The following is a 1,647-nucleotide window of genomic DNA, read 5'->3' on the forward strand; positions in this document are numbered from 1 at the left end:
ACGTACACACACACACACACACACACACACAGAACCCTCACATACACACACTACACATACACACACACATACATACCTACATACACACACAGAACCCTCACCTACACACACACAGAATCCTCACATACACACACACACACATACACACACACACACACACACACACAGAGAACCCTCACATACACACACACAGAATCCTCACATACACACACACACATACACACACACACACACACACACACAGAGAACCCTCACATACACACACACAGAATCCTCACATACACACACACACACATACACACACACACACATACACACACACACACACACATACAGAATCCTCACCAGCCGTGCAGAAGGAAAACATACCAAGTGCTCCAAGATTGAAAAGAGTTCAACATTGTCATGCAAATGTCACCCGTTTTACAAGAATGTAACATTATTGGCAGTCCCGTTATCATCATCATCATCATCATGTTGTTATTATCATTACTATCATCATCATTTGTATCATTATCATTATCACTATTACTATCATTTAAATTATTTTTGAAAAGTTCAGTTAGAAAGTTCGTACAAAAAGTTGGGCATTGTACAAATCTACTTGTCATTATTATCATATTATTATTATAATATCAAAATTATTATTACTATTATAATATAGGTGCATCAAATGCCATCTCAGTCACAAATGAATACACAGCACATGCGACAAAAACGACCAAAAACGGTGCATAAAAAGGTCGTGCAAAACCAGAAATGACAACAGTTTCACAACATCAATCTCACACGGTACTCGGGGAAAATGTTACAACAGAGGGAAGAACATTGACAAGTTCAGCACACTCGCTGTAACAGTAACGGACATTTCCCGGCCCACGTTGGACACATCCTGCCCCACGAGCGTCCATCAGAGGACCTACAATGTCGACCAGTACCGGGCAAAATGTAACATACGTGGCGTCTTCTACTATTGCTCATTTTCTACAAGTGTCCGATCTGTGACAGACATCGGCGATCATGGTTCGCCATTCATTTCTTAGCTTGGATGCTCTCAGAATAGCTACTTAATTCTCCTCATCTTTCCCCATCAGCCATCTGTTTAGGCTCTCCAAGTAGGTTGTTCTGGGCCTACCCCTGCCTCGTTTGCCGTCAGTGCTGCCAGCGAGAGCTAGATGTTCACGACCTTTATGTCTATTCAGGAGCCTCAGAAACTGCAGTTGTCTCTTCTATCTCAACTAGGCTCATCTCTCTCGCCATAGGAGGCACATTTACCATCTTATCATTGTCATTATCATTATCGCTATTGTTATCATTATCAATGTCATTATCATGATCATTATTGTTATTGTTATCAATGTCATTATCGTTATCATTATCGTTATTGTTATAATTGTCACTATCATTATCATTATGGTTATTGTTATCAATGTTATTTCCATGACCCATCAGTCTCCCGTACCTTGGGCGGGGCCTGCAGGGTGAGGTATTTGTGCGGTGGGGCCGGTGTCTGTGTCGGTCGGTGTGGCGGGGGTCGCGGGGACGGTTGGTGGGTGCTCGCCTCTCGGCTGGACAGGAAGGAACTGTCCGTCACGTCCACCGCAGGGATGCTGCTCCGAGTCTAGGTGAGGACAACACAGGGATTGA

General features: G+C 43.2%; 1 protein-coding gene across 1 annotated transcript in view; it reads right to left on the bottom strand.

Annotated features, from left to right (window-relative positions):
* The window catches only part of LOC106011269 (E3 ubiquitin-protein ligase RSP5), a gene marked incomplete in the record, with an annotated part of 29,213 nt that overhangs the window by 19,654 nt on the left and 7,912 nt on the right, over positions 1–1,647 (bottom strand). The window contains 1 exon segment of the mRNA XM_035968786.1: positions 1,463–1,621. Within this exon segment, the coding sequence (XP_035824679.1) occupies positions 1,463–1,621 (159 nt within the window).

This window comes from Aplysia californica, unplaced genomic scaffold (assembly GCF_000002075.1).
Source record: "Aplysia californica isolate F4 #8 unplaced genomic scaffold, AplCal3.0 scaffold00082, whole genome shotgun sequence".
In the NCBI taxonomy this organism is placed as follows: domain Eukaryota; kingdom Metazoa; phylum Mollusca; class Gastropoda; order Aplysiida; family Aplysiidae; genus Aplysia; species Aplysia californica.